This window comes from Barbus barbus, assembly GCF_936440315.1.
Source record: "Barbus barbus genome assembly, chromosome: 37".
NCBI lineage: Eukaryota > Metazoa > Chordata > Actinopteri > Cypriniformes > Cyprinidae > Barbus > Barbus barbus.
In genome coordinates this window covers 7,562,047-7,581,289 of record NC_136715.1, presented here as the reverse complement: position 1 = coordinate 7,581,289, position 19,243 = coordinate 7,562,047, and the positions used below count along the sequence as shown (strand labels likewise).

Genomic DNA, 19,243 nt, shown 5'->3' with positions numbered 1-19,243 from the left:
CATTAGCCAAGATTAATAAATGCTGTTAAAAGTTAGTTCAGTATTTTTAATGCATTCATATTAACAAATAAGAAATGTTACCAAAACAATCTTTTCTACAGTACAGCACTATTCAAACCAATGTTTATTTATAACATCGACCATGATACTGCTTATTTGCCATTACAAAAATAATTATCTGCTACAGCGATCAGCATCATTTTTATAGTCTTGCAGTTGTAAATGGTTAGTATTTTATGATTCAGTTTGGTTCCACTATTGGTCCTGAAACTTCTGAAAATGAAAAAGCTCGGAAATGCTCAATCCCAAAGACCAACCTTGACTCCCCAGTTTTAAGGATCATTTTTACCCTCCAAAACTGAGTCGCTTCAAACCTCCAAAAAAAAAAAAAAAACCCAAGCGTCACAGTTCACCAGATCAAAAGAGGAACAATCGCTTTGGGCAGGATGAACTACAGAGGCTTGGTGTGCACCTGAGGGCATGTCAGCAAGCACGTTAAAATGTGCCTTTGAAGCATTAACCACTGAACTAATTCATTTTATTGGGCCTCTGCAGCCTGAAGCGATAAAGACTTTCAAGAAAGAGGACCACGTGAAGTTCACAAGCTCCATCGTGGCCTGAGGTGCTGGAGACATGCCTACGGAGCTTTATAAACAAAATTTCTAGTTTTAGCTGAGTACATACACATCTAGGACATTCCCAGCATGTTTACAGCCAAGGCAACACACAGTTGAACATGCTCAAAAATAGCCTGGTCATCTAAAATGACTAGGGGCGCTGAAGCTTGACATACTTTTAGAGTGGCTGTTGCACTAGCTTTTAACAGCATTATCTTGGGAAATATCTGACTCTTTTAGGTTTTCCCTTGTTTTGAGAAATACAGTAATCCTCCTGCAAATGTATTATGTATTCACAATTTGAAACCCTATTAAGGAGAATAACAATACAAAGTAATCCAAGTAATCTACTTTATCACTAAAAGTATGGAGCAGGTGGAATTCCATCTGTTCTCTGTGGATTATGGCTTTGTTGCCTTCCTCAGTGAAAATAACAGCAAGTGATATAGGCTGATATAGGTCAGCTTCATTATGAGATTAAAACCTGATCTTATCTGACCATTCTTCATCAGCAAGAAAAATATCTCAAGTGGTAAATGGTTAAATGCAATGGGGTGGGTTAAAATCTGGTATGAAAGATCACACCCTAAAAATATGGAAACCTCTTTCTTGGAAGAACATTTTCATGATCAGGTGGACTGTCCACATAATCATGTAAACGCTCTTCCAAGAAAAAGGTTTCCATTTTTATAGGGTGTGACCTTTGCATGCAGACATATGGAGTCACATGATTGATCATTGACTACGGTTTAAAAAAAAAAAGGTTATCAATGATCCTAGAGTCAAATATAAATAGCATTGCATAAAGTTTCAAAATGATGAAATTTCCAGAAACATGCGTTTACATTGACAGTAACTCCTTAGAATAGTCATATGACACACGAGTTTGGTGCCTTGCTCAAGGGCACCTCAGTCGTGGTATTGAGGGTGGAGAGAGCGCTGGACATTCACTCCCCCCACCTACAATCCCTGCCGGCCGGAGACTCGAACCCGCAACCTTTGGATCACGAGTCCAACTCTCTAACCATTAGGCCACGACTTCCCCACATCTTTGTGGTGTCGTGCCAGACAGCCTTGTCAACACTGTCTTATGCATATTAAAAATCAGCCATCAAAATGTTATAGTTGATCAATCAAGAAAAAAGTCAGATGTAAACTCAATGTATGTGTTTTTAATTGTATGCTCTTCAGCTGCAGTCCTAGCAATGTTTGCTTTAGTTCACAAACAGGCAGAACAGTTCTGATAGGTGGATCTGTTTCTTGATTGATTGCCATTCTTGTCACTTCTTGTCTGCTTAGCACACAGTGTAAACCAGAATAGCAAGTTGTGTTGAAACCTCCAGTAAGATCAATGAAATCAAAAACAATACTGGGAATTAACATCTAAATATGTACCTTTAGATGTTCTTGTTGATCTGTTTTCCAGCAGACATAAAAAAACTGCAACAGAAAGTCTTTGTTCACAAACACATTGCTCTTAAGGCAGCCAAAGAGTCTTACAACATAGGCTTTCTGTTCCCTCACGAGCTGCAAACACATGGCACTGCTTCACAATAAGAGAAGATTCATAGCCACTTGAAACAAGGGCCAATTATTTTCACAGCTCCTATTGTCACTTGGGCTAAGCAGTTAATATAGCAGCCCACCTCCAGGTTCAGTGTTCCTTTAATGAACAGCCAAATCCCTCAAAGCAATATGACAGAACATAAAACTAGAGCAAGTATTTTTAAAAATCACTGGGCTTGTGATTCTTTTCCCCCCTGGTCATTTTACAGAAGAACAAATCCCCCCCAAAAAACCTAATTTTAGCTCAGTGGTCTTCCAGGGATCACACTCTAAAGTGAGACGGATGGTGTCAGTCTCTTCCTCAGGGCTCATTTATTCAGCCTCTCAGTGGGCTGGTATTGACCGCTCCTGTTGGTAAAGAGTCGATGACCGGAATAAGCCTGGCGGGAGAGACGGGGAGAGTCATGCAAGCAGACAAACCTCCTCCTGACATACCGAGAAATCAGGAAGAAATTCCTTGAGGTGGGTTTGAGTAGTGAAGTGAAAAAAGTGAAGTGACATACTGCCAAGTATGGTGACCCATACTCGGAATTCGTGCTCTGCATTTAACCCATCCAACGTGCACACACACAGCAGTGAACACACACACACCGTGAACACACACCCGGAGCAGTGGGCAGCCATTTATGCTGCGGCGCCCGGGGAGCAGTTGGGGGTTTGGTGCCTTGCTCAAGGGCACCTCAGTCGTGGTATTGAGGGTGGAGAGAGCACTGGACATTCACTCCCCCCACCTACAATCCCTGCCGGCCCGAGACTCGAACCCGCAACCTTCGGATTACAAGTCTGACTCTCTAACCATTAGGCCACGACTTCCCAAAAAGTAGCCAGTCAGTAGCCAGTCAGTGGGGACAAAAGGGAATTAAAGACCACTGTTAAAGGAATAGTTTGCCCAAAAATGAAAATTCACACTCATATTGTTCCAAACATGAACAATGTTATTTTGTCTGTGGAACACACAAGCATGTGAAAATGTTTGCAAGATGCTAGATGTAAATTTGCCTGATTGAATCCACTCTTATTGGGTCACAGTAACAGAAGGGAACAAAAAGAGAGAGTGCTGACGAACTGCACATAAATGTCTAAATTTTCTGAATGAGCATTACTTATACAGTGCACAAAAAACAAATGGATTCAGTTATAGTCAGTATAGAGAGTCAAAATGACTCGATAGAGAGTAGCTATTCATACACACCTGGATAATTCCTATTTCAATGACCTGAGGGAGAAAAATAAAGTGAGCTGACCTACTTCCTGTCAACCTGCAAACTGTGTCTCCTGCAAAATTCAACAACTCAATTGTAAAAAATTATAAGACTCAGTCTCCCCACAGGCCACGCTCTCAACTCAACCTTTCTTAGCCTTCCACACACAAACAAACACACGTCACTTCGACAGTGTGCTTTGGCACCCCTGCAGATATAAATGGCCCAATTGTGAAATGACAGGCTCTACACAACCCAGTGAATCAAGCTAGAAAATGAACAACTCGGGAGGGAGTTTCTGGCCGAATAAGGTGCACATATTAAACTCGGACACTACAAGCGACACATTCAGCAATAAAAGCATACTGACTTTCAAAGGAACAAAACGTATAAACAAAAACACTATTGAGCAACAAACTATCGATTTCCGAATCTTCAGCTTCCAAAGCATTTCATTTCAGATATGAATTATGTCTCCTCAGTGAGAATTGACTAAATCACCAGAGAGAAATGTCGAACTGAACATCCCTGCAGGCCTGAGGTGCATGCAGCGCTTTTCAGCGAATCTCAGTTCGTAGAATGCGCATTCATTCTAAACTTTCCATTTCCCAGGGTCCACTAGGTTCTCAGTGTTCTTGTTGCTACTTCAGACGTTTTGTTTTCCACAAGTGCCATCTGACATCTTTAGGGCATTCTGGTGCAGTGTTGACTGAGGTGAGTGAACTCATGCGTAGTGTCTTTAAAAGGTCACTGGCCAAAGAAAGCAATTCCTGCGCAACAAGGTGAACAATACGGGAGAGGCTGTAGGATATAATAATGTTGCAACTAATGTTTTTCACACTTAAAATGGTTTTGATTTCCATTTAATAACTGCTAACACTTTTAGACCTTTCAGTACAAAACTATAGCTTTTAAATAAATAAAATAAATTAATTAATTAATAAAAATAATATTTAACCAAGATGCAAAGCACTTTGCATTAATTTTGGGTGTGCATTAATTTTAATTTGTCTGTTAATTAATCAGAATCAGGAATGCTGTATAATAAATAATGAACATTTATTTTTAAATATTTGCAAATATTAACATTTTTCAATATGAATTTATTTAAATTGCTTACAATCAGCATAAATCTGTTAATTGTAAAAATCAAAACTGAATATGGCCAGCTGTGGAGCAATTAAAATTTATTTAGTTAGAATGTATGAGACTGAAATAAACTGAATTTATTGATGCCTAAACAATATACACATTTATAAACCAGGTTTAAAATATAATTATTGCATATTAAAAGTTACTGCATATTTAAAAACACATTCAGTTTATTGGTACTATTACATAAATCTCATTCTCGACTGTCAAATGTGCATCACATTAAGTTTATTAGTTAAATTAATGTTAAAACAATGTAATCCAAATGAATGGATTGTTTTAAATATCTTAAGTGTATAAATGCTCAACAGATCACCAGTTAATGTAATATGAAAATATATTAAATGAAACGTCAATAAGATTTCAAACTTCTTAAATGTACATTAACAATGAAGTTATATTAAGAATAAGAAGAATTGTATAAATGTCATTTAAGGGATTCAAAATCAAATTTTAACCTTGAACCAAACATTGTTATTTTAAATTATTTAACCAAATAATGTTAAGACAAAAAGAAGATTTTTTTTAAATTTTTTTCCACACTATTTCTAGGTCACCAATCAAATAAACAAATTAGTGACGTCGAGCATTTAAATTTAATTTAATTCTCAAATCATCATAAAAATAATAATTTTGTGGGTCTCAGTCCTTTGACCCAATCTGACACTAAATACCAATTTGATCTTAAAATATTTTATGATCAATAAAGAAAAGAGACCGTGACATTAAACTAGCACAGTTATGTAGGAAATATGCCAAATATACACTTTAATGGTCATTATGTAAAAATCTCACTGCAGAATTCAGAAAATCGGTCTGAATGAAATATTCCAGAATGTCCTAGTGTTAGCTAATATTTTTCCTATAGATTATTAGTGTTTCCTAATTTGATATACTGTCTGAAGTTCCAAGAAAGCAAAGTAATGCCATGTCACAGCCACAAGCCTATAAGCTTTATCAAAAACTCATAGGTATTTTCCCTCTCACGAAATCATGTTTTTTTTCCCAGGGATTTGCATTTAATTTAGCAGTAAACCTATCTGAGCATTCAGCTGGCACAAGCAAACGATGCTTGGACAGCCATTTGTTTTAATGTGAGAGTGACTGAGTGGCCGATGACTCTGTGTGTGTGAAGCAGCAGTGTCACAGAGGACGATCGGCCGCCCCGGCCCGCCCCCTCCCAGCACTGTGCCATGTGCCAATTCAGCACCTGTGAACGAGTCGGCACATCTAACACCATCAGCGGCCTCGTGTCCAAATCCATTCATGGCAGGACTGATTGAGGGCTGCTTTCAGGATGGCCGAATGTACTGACCTTTAGAAAACACAGTTAGATTGTGCAGCAGGAAGTGTGAAGGGGAAGTTTATACGAACACTGCAGCTGCCACTTTTGAGATGGAAAAGTTGAATCACAATATGGTTAAGAAAAAGTGGGTTAGCCCTAATTTAATCAGGATAATAATTATGACTTACAAAACAGACATATAAACATAAATCAAAAGTGCTAAAGGTGACATATTTTATGTGACACTAGCTTCACATAAAATTGTTAGCTTTTTTTAAACAAACAGTATTAGAAGCCAACAGAGGCCACAGTAGTCCTGCGTTCACTTAAAAAGGTATGATTTATAACAGATTAATATACACATAATTAGAACGAGCACTTAGAAATGTACAAGAGTTACATACTAAATACTAAACATACCAAAATAATAACAACAATAATAATAAATGTTATTATTGAATATTTGAATATATTTTTCAATTTTTTTTGTTTTTAGATTTATTTAACCCGTTTTCTCAAGTTTTTAAAATAGAGACAGCACAATTACTATTATCAATAATAACAACAACAACAACGTAATATAATATAATAATATTTTTTATTACATGTTATTATTAAATAATATTTGAATACTTTTTCTATTTTTGTTTAGATGTTTTAGCCTGTTTTATCAAGGTTTTAAAACAGATACAACAACAATAATTACTATTATAATCAATAATAACAATAGCAATAACTAATATAGCTGCAAGCAGCAATGACGGGCCAAGCACATCGGCGGCAAAATGACGAGCTAAGGGAAAGGGAAGTGGTGTGTGGCCAAGTATGGTGACCCATACTCGGAATTTGTGCTCTGCATTCATTTAACCCATCCAAGTGTACACTCAGTAGTGAACATACACCCGGAGCAGTGGGCAGCCATTTATGCTGCGGTGCCCGGGTAGCAGTTGGGGGTTCGGTGTCTTGCTCAAGGGTCTCACCTCAGTCGTGGTATTGAGGGTGGAGAGTGTTGGTTATTCACTCCCCCCACCTACAATCCCTGCCGGACCTGAGACTCGAACCCACGACCTTTGGCTTACAAGTCCAACTCTCTATCCATTAGGCCACGACTATATGATTGAATGACTTTTCACTTTTGACCAACAGGTGGCACCGTTATCAAATCGATGTGGTGTGTTCTGTGTGAGGTGACAATGGCACACACAAAGTTTGGTGTCAATATGCCAAAGCATTACAGAGATACGGCCTCAAGTGTCACTTTGGCATCATGTCTCAAATTCGTTGTATTATGTGAAAACGGTTTTGTCTATCAAGACAAAATCCATAACTTTTTGTCAGCATGGTCTGAAGATATGATATGATTCGATTTTGGTGAAAATCGGACCAACGGTCTAGGAGGAGTTCGAAAAAGTAGGTTTTCAACATTAATCAAAATGGCGGACAGGAAGTTCATCCAATTATGGCAAAATTGGTATCGATGTTCTCGGCATGAACCAAGGAATCTATCAACATGAGTTTCATTACAATAGACTAATGTAAGCAAAAGTTATTAGCATTTTTAGAAATTTCATAAAAAATTTCCCAAACCTTTTGAGTATCATCAGGGCATGGTGCTGAAGAAGCATACCGAGTTTCGTAAAGATATGTCAATGCGTTCGTAAAATATAGCATTTTATGACAAAATTCAACATGGCCGACGCCCAAAATGGCTGATATGGGAAAATTGGATATGGTTGGATTCGGCATGATGCACCGAATCTAAAGAGACCATTTTTATGATTTTTATATCTCTTGACCACTACGTGGCACAGCGCTGAAACACTGCAGGTTGCCTCAAGTCATGCTTGTTAGAAGCCACACCAAGTTTCGTCTCAATCCGTCAAACCCTTGCGGAGATATAGCCTCAGATCCATTTTTGCGTGCTTTTCGGCGAATTCCTTAGTGTGGTATTCGAGAATGCTTGCACGAATCGACTTGAATTCCATAACTTTTTGCCACCATGATCTGTAGATGATCTGAACCAATTTTGGTGAGAATCGAACAAGCCGTCTAGGACGAGTTCAACAAAGTAGGTTTAACGAACAATTGAAGATAGCGAAAAAAAAAAACCTTAAGGACTTCATTCGACTCGGCTTAAGCCAATGATTCAGAGGAAAAAAAAATTTCATTTTGTGGCTTACAGTTCAAAAGTTATTAGCATTTCAAATTTGAATTTTTGGACAAGTGGTGGCGCTAGAGATTTTGAGTTAGAGACTCCAAATTTGCTGTGGTTACTATTGACACTATCATCTATCAGTGTGCCAAATTTTACAACTTTCCCCCAATCGGTTCTATGGGCTGCCATTCATTTTCGGCGGAAGAAGAAGGTTTCAATGGGTGCCTATGCACCTTTCGGTGCTTGGCCCCTAATAATAATGCATAATTTCGTTTTTTTTATGTTTTATTGAATAAAATGTTTTTTAAGGGTTAAAAAAAAAAAAGCAATAATTATAATTTTATTTAATGACTTGTTTTCGTAATAATTTTTTTTTTTTTAAATAGACAATACAAAAATCATGGCCTTTATGCAGTTCCATGTTTGGAACCAGTCATTATTCTTGTTTGGAAATGCTAGTATTTTGAACCTTTAAGTTTACTTTAGTTTTATTGGCTAAAATATTTTTAAGTGAAAATTTGTCATGACTTCACTATGCAATACAAACACAACATAAAAGGCCAAACCAAAAGTTGCAATTGCTTTTTTTTTATGCCTATCAACAACATCCACATCGAGTCACATCTCACCTGTAGGCATGATGCGATGCATGGCCACAGACAGGAAGAAGATGGCGTCGCTATAGTACGTGCCGGAACCTGCACTGAAGTGTTTCTGCATAGCCTCGACGATGGGGAATAATTTCTCCGTAAGGGCACCTACATCGTGAAACACCACCTGGAACAGACAATAGACTATATCTGTTAAACAAGGGCATTTTTGTGACCCTAGTGACACTCACACTACATATTTGCAGATTTGTGCACGGGTGGACAGGAGTGAGCTGTATTTCTACCCTTCGCTTGGGTTTAGCCACCGTGATTTTATCCTCAGGTGTTCACTGTTTGGCTCACTGAACCTTGACAGTCGTCTTTTACTGTTCCTTCCATTGAAAACACACAATACCCGTGTTTGTCCGCAGTGCAATCGGCCCCTTAATCCTGCTCTGCAATGCAAGGTTTTGGCATTGACTCAACTCATGCAATCAGATAATGTGCATCTCTTGCTAGGTTGCACAAAGAGGATTGATGTGTGTGTGTGGGGAGGGGGATGTTCAATCATCACAGATTTCCCATTAAGGTTTTGATTCCAGGGGTAATACTGTATATGTTTCTGCCATAGGATTAGAATTCCACCTTCAGTCTAGCGAAACAAAGGCACTAATTCAGCACAGACTCAAGAAACACAGTTGACATTGTAACAAAGTTTTGTCTCATTTTTGTGGAGTGCAAAAGTACAGTTAGACAAGTATTTGTTGGATGTAGAGGCAGATTTCCTTCAAAACACAAGTTTCTTTTATCCTTTATCTTTGGGCTCAGGAAATACAGAAAAAGTACAACTGAAACTTTAAGTGACACACAGAATGTGCTTCTCTTTTCACCTTAAATAGGTATGACCAAATGTAATAAAATATAATATATTTTTACTGTCCTGAAAACTCGAAAATTCCACATGGAAATTCCACAATTCCACAATTGGAATCTGACTGAAAATTGCCAAGTGAAGTGAATTTTGCAATGTCAAAGTCATGGGTTTGATTCCCAAGGAATGCATGAATTATTAACAAGAAATATATTAAGAAATAATATATTGGGTATTATCCCAAGGTTTTTTCTCCATTCTGTCACCGATGGAGTTTTGGTTCCTTGCCGCTGTCGCCTCTGGCTTGCTTAGTTGGGGACGCTTCATTTCCAGCGATATCGCCGACCTTATTGCAAAGACACTATTCAAACTTATTGACACTTTATTTTCCTTTTTTTGATATTGTGCAGTGCTTTGACACAATTTGCATTGTAAAAAGCGCTATATAAGTAAAGGTGACTTGACTTAAGAAATAAATACTGTTACTCGGCAAAAGACGTGAAATTGATCAAAAATGGCAGTAACATTTATAATATTACAAAATATTTCTGGTTCAAATAAATTATGATCCTTTGAACTATATTAAATCACAGAATCCTGGAAAAAATGCATTAGTGCCCACAAAACATTAAGTTAAGTTAACATTGATGATTTTTGAAGAACCACGAAGACAGGAGTAAAGATGCTGAAAATCCAGCTTTGCCGTCACAAAAATAAATTACATTTTAAAATGTATTTAAGTACAAAACAGTTATTTTAAATTAAAATAATATTTCGCAACACCACTGTATTTTTGATCAAATAAATACAGCCTATGCGAGTATAAAACTCTTTAAAAAAACTTTGAACTTTTAAAAAGGAAGTTTAACTCAAAATGCAATGCAAAATGGCCTCGCTCTGGTCCTTGGTACAGGACTTATTGTCAGATCTTCTGAAGACTCAGATGCAAAAGGACCCATTGCTTTTTATTTTGCTGGATGATTCGTCGCTATAGTTGTCTGACAAGCAAAAAAGGATTCTGTCTGCTGCTCTTACTGCTGCCAAAACAGTTATTTTAAAACTGTGGTTGGATCCATCTACCCCAGTTAGATTGACGTGGATGTCATACTTGCTGGACATTGCCCGTTTGGAGTGTACCACTGCCAAAAATACATGGTGCCACCAGAAAGACGATACAATCTTGGTTGGACCTTATTGACAATTTATCAGACCTCTTGAAATCCTGAGATGAGATATATTTATGTATTTTTATTTATTTATACATTTTTCTATTTTTATTTTTAATATGGGCAGATCTCGGGCTCTGCAGTAAAAAGTTATAAATCAAAAATCTGTAATAAATAAAGAATAAAAAAAAAAATGCAATGCAAAATGATGATAAAAAGTGTCTGCTGATGGCGAAATGTAAATACATTCTTCGCTTAATGTGTTCCCACTCATCAAAAATAGTCAAGCATCAAAAAAAAAAAAAATCTGCTGCAAAAATATCAAGTTTGGGAGCAGTCCATTGAATAGCTCATTTCATCACAGTTTGTGACATCGCCCTGAATTTTTTATAAGCGAAGTGCTTTAAAGCCACTAATAAATAATGCAGAAGCAGTTAGAAATAACATAGGAAACAAAACTCTATTTTGCTCATAAGAACTTAAAAGAGAACAGAATTACTCATTTGAGTTACAACGAAACAGTCATTTCACTTCAAAAGAACTAATAAATAGGAACTAAAACTACACCAGTAAGCAGTAGGTTCATTTTTATAGATGGAGTAACTGCCAGGGACCAGCTAACTCTTCCAGGAATTCACTCAGTGTAATCTCTATTATGAGCACATGAAGTGCTGTGCAATATTAAATTAAAGGATTCTGACAGTGTTAATGCCCATGGGGACTCGGAGCAGAGCCTGCTGGTCATTTTATGCTCTTCTGACTTTCCAAATAGTTCTGGAGGTGTTTAATAAAGTGAGAGTGTGCTTCATTATACGAGTCTGGATGCTTGCCTAGTTTTACTGACAATCTGAATATTCTGTGTGGGAATTATAACAACATAGTCATTGAGAATATGATCGCCTTACTTTAAACTAAAATGCACCAAGAAATAAATACTGTGGTAATTGTTTTTATATATCATTGTACTAAAATGATCAGTATATTCATGGTACTTCAATATACTTCACAGAATACTATGATACTATGATACATGTCCAAAAAACATAGATTTTTGACAGAAACGGGCTCTTTCAAAGTAGTTTAGTGTGGCCACGTCATATGCAATACGTGACCATCATCTGCCAGTGCAGTCAATCTGCAACACACAGATGTCAAAGACTGAAACGCTCAACTCATCAACCTTTCACACGCTTCATTCAGTTCCTCAAAGAATGACACATGACCCCCAGCAGCAGCTGAAGGAGCCGTCATCCTTTCCCTGAGAACTCATGTCTGATAAGCTCACACTGGTTTCATCTCATGTCATGAGACTGTGTGGGAGTCTGTGAGCCCAGAGTATAGTGGAACTTTCCACACGCTCTATGTCTGTGTGCTTCTTTTGGAGAGCGAGACTATATCCAGACTATAGCTCAGTCTGTAGCCCACATACAAAGACAGTCTCCCGTAATAACCACACGGCAAACCAACTACATGATAACAATACTACTACCATGATTAAAATATATAATTATAATATAATACATAACTTGTACTACTCCGAATCCAAATAACAATAAATTATAATTTTCAAAACATCAATGATTATTAAAAACATCATAGCCTTTTAAGTAGCACATATGTTTTCTACAAGTACTAAAATGACTCCAAAATAACAAATCATTATCATCAAAATGTATTATTCACCTGAAACAGGCTGCTGTTGTGTGTGCGCGTGTGTGTGTGAAACTGCTTTAATCAAAATGTTACAGCACATGTTGGGGTGGGTAGATTATCGGATGTTGCATTAAGCCAAATACCCTACTCATTATCTTATTCTGTGTGTGTGTGTGTGTGTTGAAGAGTCAGGATTAAAGGAAGGCAATCTGAACCTCAGTCTCACAGCATCCCTGCTACACTGAGCCTCTATCCATCCATCAGTCCAGGACAGAGGATCACCCTCCACTAATGCTGCTGCTAGGCAGGAAACACTGCTGTCTGCTCAGTACAGAGACATTGTGCTGCATTTACATGAGATACAGAAAAAAAATCTGAAACTCAAAAGTCAGGTGACAACCTGACCACCTGTCTATCTGAACTAGGCCAAGTTTACTCAATGGTACTAAAGACAAATCCTCTACAGCAGATCAGGCCAAAGATCCTGAAGCTCAAAGAGAAATTACAAAAACCTATTGTGACAGAGTAACATTGCCCCCATGTGACCGACACACAGCCAATGACAGCCTTCAATGTAAATACTTTATATTTTACCACTTGGGTCAGTAAATGATCACAGAATTTTCATTTTTGGGTTAACTCTATTTAAATGTTCCCTAAGTTTGTGAAGAGTAAACAAAGTTCTTCTTTTAGAGCATAAATAACATTTAAAATGACATTTAATCGGCAAATTATGCTTATCTCAAGTTTCTATCCACACAAATAAAGACATGATCTTGACGTTATAATTTTTGTGTGTGAGCCTAGTTGTTTTGATGAACTAAAAAAATCTGGTATACAGTGTTTGAGCAGTCCTGAGGGAGATCTGCGTGTTGTTATTCTGTGAGCTGATGTAAAGGAAACGTCTGCTGCGTGACCTCTAATCCTGTAGATGATGTGTACAAAGCAACTGTCTGATTTCAGCTTTCTTGCACTGCCACCTGCTGTGCTTTCAAAAAGCAGAAAATGCCTTCATGCATTAAACAAGAAAACCCTCAAGAAATTCTAATTAAATGTTACTGGCAACTTAAGCTACAAGATCCTATATAATAAATATAATATAATATAATAATACTTTATATTACATTATACAATATTATATTATTATAATAACATTATAATATAAATAGCCATTGTAGTAAATAATAATAATAATAGTAATGTCTATTCATGTCATTTAAATTTATTTAGAAAAATTATTTTATATGTAGATTTTAGATATTTTATATAAATAAAAATAACAACAATGACCGTACATTAAAGGGATTGTTCTCCCAAAAATGAAAATTAGCCCATGATTTACTCTAGGAGTTTACGTCATCCATATTTTTCTTACAAAAATGCATCGATTTGCATCAGGGCTTTATTGGACTTCTTTTAGACTAATGAAAAATAACAGCCATTCACTGCCATTATAAAGCTTGGAAGTGCCAGGACAATTTTTAATATAACTCTGATTGCATTCGTCTGAAAGAAGAAAGTCATATACACCTAGGATGCCTTGAGGGAGAGTAAATCATGAGGTAATTTTTGGGTGAACTGTCCCTTTAATTGCATAATTATTGTGTTTGTTTTCTATTCATTTTTTAGTTAATATTATTTAGAATTTGCGGAATGCTTTATATATTATAATAATAAATGTATCAGAAGGTGATTATTGTAAGTATTACTAAAATTTAATTATCGTCATCATCAAAATCTATTGTAAAGACATCAAAACATGACAAAGCCAATGCTGCATCATCCAGCATCAGCACACAATGCAATACATGAAGGTTTGCTGAACATACCTCGTACTGGAAGGTTGCATCCAGCAGAAGTCCAGGAAGCATCTTTTCCCCCAGCTCCCGGCTTCCAGCATCAGAGACGTAATGGAGAACCAGCACCTCCTCCTCCAGGAACCGTCCATGCTTGGCCACGGAGCGCATGGCCACCTGAAACTTCTGCTGCAAGTTCAAGCTCTTGTCAACTTTGGTGAACATCATGAGAGCGTGAAAGCGTGATGGCTTTCCCTCCAGCTCATCTCCAGCTCCCGTTCTGCTTTCTGGATGTCCAGACCGGATGTCTATGGAGAGATCTGCATCATCACGGTTGGCGTTGTGGCTCGCCTGTGTTTCCTTGATCCGTTTTGTGGTGCTGGAGAAGTTCTGCTTTTCAGAGCCAAAGTAGTAGAAGGCCACCACGGCCAGAGCTGCAGCAAAGAGCAGCATGATCTGATAAGACCTAAAAGTGCTGATCCTTCCCATGGTGACCGACAGCACCCGCAGGACACCCATGGATCCTCTTCTACATGCACAAAATAGGGCAGGACGCCCTTTCTTCTGTCTTGTTGACACTACTTAATCTCCAATCACATCCTGAGGGCAAAAAAACAAGAATCACTGACATTTTACAAAGATCAATCTAACAGCATTATGTTTGCTTTGAGAGGACAATAAGGACTGTTGATTACACAAATCTTTCGTATGACTTATAATATATTGCAATATGTTTTATAGAGCAAATTTAATGGTGTGTTTTCGTCAGTCCGAAAGAACGACATTATTTTTGGTGAACCGTCCCTTTAAAATCATTCAGGTCAAATGATAACTTCAAACAATAAACATTCAAAGGTGTCAGCTTTAATGCATGTCAGCAGCGGAGGATATGCATATCCATGCATGCATATTTATCTTGCTTCATATTTATGGCATGTTGCTGCACATGATGTACTTACCGCCGTCACATGACACACTTCAGACGCCTTCACTTCTGCGGACATCAAACTATAGCAGCGAATCACTAAAGAATAAAGCGGAAAATATGAATTTGCCAAGACAGAGGACATGAGCAGGCAAGACACATCTAAACACTTGCGGCTCGCGCGTCGTACCTCACCGGAAGTTCAATAGTTCATAATAAAAGACTCGCAATCACGTGGTACGTCAAACATTTTTATTTCTGTTTTAAAGTTCGCCATAGATAAAATAAGAAAGCTTTTTTCAAACAGAGAATAGACAAGTTTTTTTTTTATGTTGATTTGTTCATCAGATTTATTTAATTTCCATTTCATTATGACATTTTGATGAAAAAGTGAAATACATAAACAGATTATTTTCCATATAATTTAACTAAATAATTTTTACCGTCATTTTTTTAAACAAAAATATTACACACACACACAGAGAGAGAGATTAGTTAGTTAGTCCGAGACCACTTTGGAAAATCAAGGATTTACAATCTAATTTCAATATTCTCAATTTATTTTTAGATATATAACATATCACTATATATAAAAGATTCTTAATACAAATCTCTATGCGACTAATCAGTTACTTATAAGTTAAATGTGTGACAGATCAAGCAAAATCTTTGTCTGGCCTGTTCTTTCACTGTCACCATCAGCTTTTTTACTTCTAGGCAAGGATTTGTCAAGTTTACATCAAGCTTGTCTCAAACTTTCCTAATCTAGTTACTACATGAGTGGAAGCAGTCGATGTCAAGTCATTCACATACATGAACATGAATATAATTAGTCAGATTCATGAAAAGTTTCTTGAAATACGTTTATTTGCACAGTCACATAACACTCAAAATATTGAAGACAGACTGGATACAAAGCTACTTTTTAACTGAGGTGCACAATGAAATTGAATAGAAATGAAGACGAGGCTTTGCAACTGATGGCAGTTTATAGATGGTTTCTGATGAGTGCAGTCATAGGCCAAAAAATCCCTTACATTTACCCCCCCCCAAAAAAAAAAAAAAACCTTCCAACTTTTCTCTTTTTTCCTTTTTTTTTTAATCTCATGCATGGAAGTAAAGAGGTAAAGAAAGCATTTGGCCCACTATATATAATTTTATAATAGTAATAATAAAGAAAATTATATCTTTATGACATTAGAATTCAACACATGAATGAGTAAAATGCAACAGCATTACAGAGAGAGAAATATAACCACTCAAAGCATATAAAAAAAAAATAAAAAAAATGCTTTGACCTTCTATTAAATAGATTTTTTTTATATCCTCCATCTTTTAAACTTCACATAATAGCAAACAGATTTATACTTTATTTTTCTTTGAATTTAAATGGTTGTTTTTCTCTCTTTCTATAGGTGTAGTAGAGTTTCTAACTGTTTCTAAACCATTGAAACATTCACAATCGGTATGAAATTGCCTATGCAAGTAAACCTTCAGTGCCATGTAACATTGACGGCTTTGTAGTCGACACACAAAGACGGTTCCGAGCGATGATTTTCAAGTACAACAACTGAAACTTATTAAACATTGTTTCGTTTAACTCCTTTTTTTCTCATTTTCCTTTGTCATACAAAAGACTCCAGAATTTCGGCATCTCGATAGTTTGTTTGCAAGTCATTAAAATGATTAAAAAGTAAATTAGAAAGCTACTGATTACATTAGACATTTGTGAATGGGCTTTTTAGCGGGTCCAGCCCAAGTAGATCTGTAACCTGTACAGACGAAAACACATGTCGTGAACAGAACCATGCATTAAATGGCTTTAAGAGAGCCATAACATAAGGCTGCTTGCCATGACTAAGCTCTAACATAGCTGATCTCAGTTTCAGGCAGTAAATGAGCACGTAGGGTTAAAAATACATGCAGGAGACTAAAGCGTCCCTCAGGACCGAAGGCAAAGAGAGAAAGAACAAAGTACGGAGGAATACAAAGTGCAAGAACCACCTGCATACATCAGTCTGACACCAAGTGTATATCTGTTCATTTGTTTACTGCATATAAGAGTTACAACGTTTACAAAAAAAAAAAAAAAGAACGAAATGCATAAATGTGGAATACTACAATAGTAAGTACTCAGGACACCATTTTAAACTTAAAAACAGTAGAAAAACAAACTGTCGTTCATTATGATTTGCATTGTTAGATGTTGCCAAGTATTTAAGCTGAATTTAAGCTCAGCAAAGACCTCGTCAAATGGAAATGAGCATGTGTTGTTTCCTTCAGTTTTTCCTATATAGATCAATCGGATTTTCATCTGATCGTTAATATCTCAGGTGGTTATGCAAGTATGATCAATGACTTTCCTTTTGAGGAAAACACAACGTACATAAAACGGTGAGAAAAATAGTACTCAGGGGTATCCTGCCAGTAGCCATATATTCATTTAAATAGCACGATTGCACCTCATAAGTAAATGTAAATTTTCACAGCTTTAAAGTAATGCAGAAACACGACAGGGGCTTGGATTAACCGACAAAAGCCGAGGAGGGATAGAAAGAGAAAATCTGGATCTGTGCCCAATGAGAGAGTTCACCCTAAAAATAAAATTGTCACCACTCATGTTGCTCCAAACATGAAATGTGTTTTGAAAAATGTCTCTGTTTTTCAATACAAGTCAATCGGGCTCTTCGAAATATCTTCTTTAGTCAGAAAAAAGAAAGACGGGTTTGGAACGACATGAGGGTGAGTAAATGCTTTTTGGTTGAACTATCCCTTTAAATGTGTGATTATTTGTTTGGATTCGACCTGCTAAAGTGATCCAGAAAGCTGGTAAACCAACAGGCGAAGGGAGCAGCTCAAACGTAACACTGCCATTACAGCCCCAAACAAGGCACTTAACCTAACTCGAAAGGGCGCTCATTAGTTAGTTCATTTGAAATGTCAAATTAAAATATAACTACCTTTATTTTCTTTTTCTCTAGTTTGCTCAGCCCTGTAACGCCACATTCGAGACATCCTCCACCATGAAACATTCACTGTACATTGTCTGCTCTAATGAAAAAAAAGAGAATGAGGGGGAAAAGAATGCATATATATATATATATATATATATATATGTATGTATATAAATGTATCTAGTTATTATAATGCACTGCACTGTAGTGTCATTGGTAAATGATATTTCATCCATTTGAAGCATCGAAAAGCCATTTCACCGTCTCAAACATCCATTTCGTCTACAGAATCTTTCAATGTTTAACTACATAGCACCATCTTTCTTAAAGAGACAGTCCACCCCAAAATGACCCTTATGTTGTTCAAAACCTGTATGACTGACTTTCTTCACACAAAAGAAGATATTTTGCACAATGCTGATAATCAGTCCGTTTCAGTTTCCATTGTATTTTTTGCTCGTTCTATGAAAATCAATAGGAACTGAAAATTATCAACATTTACAACAAATAACGAAAGAACTGTAATTTTTGGGTGGACTATCCCTTTAATGCTTCTCACACAAACTAGGAGTTGTATCTGTAAAAAAAACTAAAAAACAAAGTCAGGCTAACAGGAAAGGTCTTGCCAGCTTTAGCAATAAAATAAAGTACCCAGAGAAATATCGACTCAACTGAAGGGGAGAAAAAGCTATTTTGTTCTATCGTAAATGCTCAGCGTCAAAGCACCGACAAGCATTTGCTTTCCTGTGGCATGCAAGGGCACATGGAGTAGAATATCAATTCATACTATGCGAGTATATTAAGGCTTCATATCTGCACGCTGCCAGGGCATCTGTTCAGACAATCGTTACTCTGCGCTGCTCAATCGCACCGGAAAACCAAGAAAACACAGAGAGCCGATAACCTGGATTCCTGTGATGTTTTGCACACTGGAACTGGAAAAACATCATTGATCTGTAAGGAATAAAAATTTTAATATATGTCCTGATTAGTGATAAACTGATATATATCGGGCAGGCCATTAATTTTTAACCCATCAGTACTGACAGCCTTGTCGAAAACAAACATTGCTTGTATGCTTTAAACTCAAAATTCCTTGTAAATATTGTGTAAAATAGGGGAAATCAGCACTCATTTACTTACTTATCACCGTCAGTACTGGCCATCAAAAAACCCATATCGTAGTCCTAAAAATGAATATTTCTTTCTATCATGAAATCTGTGCTGTTATTGTGTAGTGCATTACGTGCATATTGAGAACACAAACCATGTCGTTACCGATGTCTCTGAAAAGTCTGTATAAGGAGTATG

At 36.8% G+C, this 19,243-nt stretch overlaps 1 protein-coding gene across 1 annotated transcript in view; it reads right to left on the bottom strand.

The window, feature by feature from the left end:
* The window catches only part of LOC306856468 (xyloside xylosyltransferase 1-like), a 36,574-nt gene extending 21,392 nt beyond the window's left edge, over window positions 1-15,182 (bottom strand). The window contains exons 1-3 of the mRNA XM_079395771.1: window positions 15,013-15,182; window positions 14,087-14,653; window positions 8,607-8,754 (exon numbers count right to left, since the gene is read on the bottom strand). Coding sequence (XP_079251897.1) covers window positions 8,607-8,754; window positions 14,087-14,572 — 634 coding nt within the window. The 5' untranslated portion in view covers window positions 14,573-14,653; window positions 15,013-15,182. The remainder of the gene's footprint in view (window positions 1-8,606; window positions 8,755-14,086; window positions 14,654-15,012) is intronic.
* Window positions 15,183-19,243: the final 4,061 nt, after the last annotated feature.